At 37.1% G+C, this 922-nt stretch overlaps 2 protein-coding genes across 4 annotated transcripts in view; both read right to left on the bottom strand.

Moving 5' to 3' along the window:
* Positions 1 to 734, bottom strand: part of LOC107622099 (UDP-glycosyltransferase 83A1-like) — a 2,445-nt gene extending 1,711 nt beyond the window's left edge. Inside the window, exon 1 of one of the 2 annotated variants that reach the window (XM_021113685.1) lies at positions 210 to 734. In XM_021113685.1, the coding sequence (XP_020969344.1) occupies positions 210 to 690 (481 nt within the window). In that variant the 5' untranslated portion in view covers positions 691 to 734. The remainder of the gene's footprint in view (positions 1 to 209) is intronic. The other variant, XM_016324019.2, reaches the window with a different exon arrangement.
* LOC107622278 (UDP-glycosyltransferase 83A1-like) overlaps positions 1 to 922 on the bottom strand; it is a 16,684-nt gene that overhangs the window by 11,003 nt on the left and 4,759 nt on the right. The gene's annotated exons all lie outside the window — the stretch shown is intronic.

The raw sequence follows: 922 nt of genomic DNA, 5'->3' as shown, positions 1-922 counted from the left end.
TGAACTAGCTCATGAGCTAATGAGCTAAGCTTATCCAAGCTCAAGTTCGACTCATTTAATTTATGAGCTCAATTCCAAACTTAAATTCGACTCAGCAGCTCACGAGTTCAACTTATCAAACTATTAATGAGTCGAGCTCAAGTTGGTTCATGAGTTGGCTTGACTCACTTCCAGCCCTAGGGAGGACATAGGAGTATATTATATATTACCTTGAGAATCTATGATTCCATCATCCATAAGCTTGGGAATGTTATACTGCATCGCAAACAAAGCCGCTGATGCAGGCCAAAAGAGAGCTCCATTGATTCCGATTTTCTTTGCAACTTCCAAAGCCCACCCCATAGTCCCATCATAAACAATACAATTTATTGTAACTCCATCATTCAATCTAACATCTTCGATTAGCTTCTCTAACATAGAGGGCATGGTCCTTAATATAGAGATACATAACTCTCCTATATTTCTTCTGTCATCCTCAGGTCCCAGACCATCAGGGATTGACATCAATTTTATTGATGATGATCCATTACTATTATTATTGATGGAACTCACCACCTTCTCATGTATGAATTCTGTGTTAACAAAGATGATGTTGCACCCATGCTCAGCTAATTTTTGTGAAAATATCATCAAGGGATTAACATGTCCTTGAGCTGGCCATGGTAGAGCCAGAACTGTTGGCGTGTTCATTATGAATTTATGGTATTGGGTTCATGGTAACTTAGATGTATGCAATGGGTTAATATATACTATGAATATTCAAAATGATCATCGTCATGGCTTACATGATGTGTGTGTGTGTAGGTTAAGAACTGGGAATATAGGAGATTCCAAACCGGTCGCATCTAAGGATATATTATCGATGATATTTGTCAGATTCTATTTTGACTAGTAAAGAAAAAATAATATTAGAATATTTAAC

Source organism: Arachis ipaensis, chromosome B10 (assembly GCF_000816755.2).
Source record: "Arachis ipaensis cultivar K30076 chromosome B10, Araip1.1, whole genome shotgun sequence".
Classification (NCBI taxonomy): Eukaryota; Viridiplantae; Streptophyta; class Magnoliopsida; order Fabales; family Fabaceae; genus Arachis; species Arachis ipaensis.
This window is presented reverse-complemented; position numbering and strand designations above follow the sequence as displayed.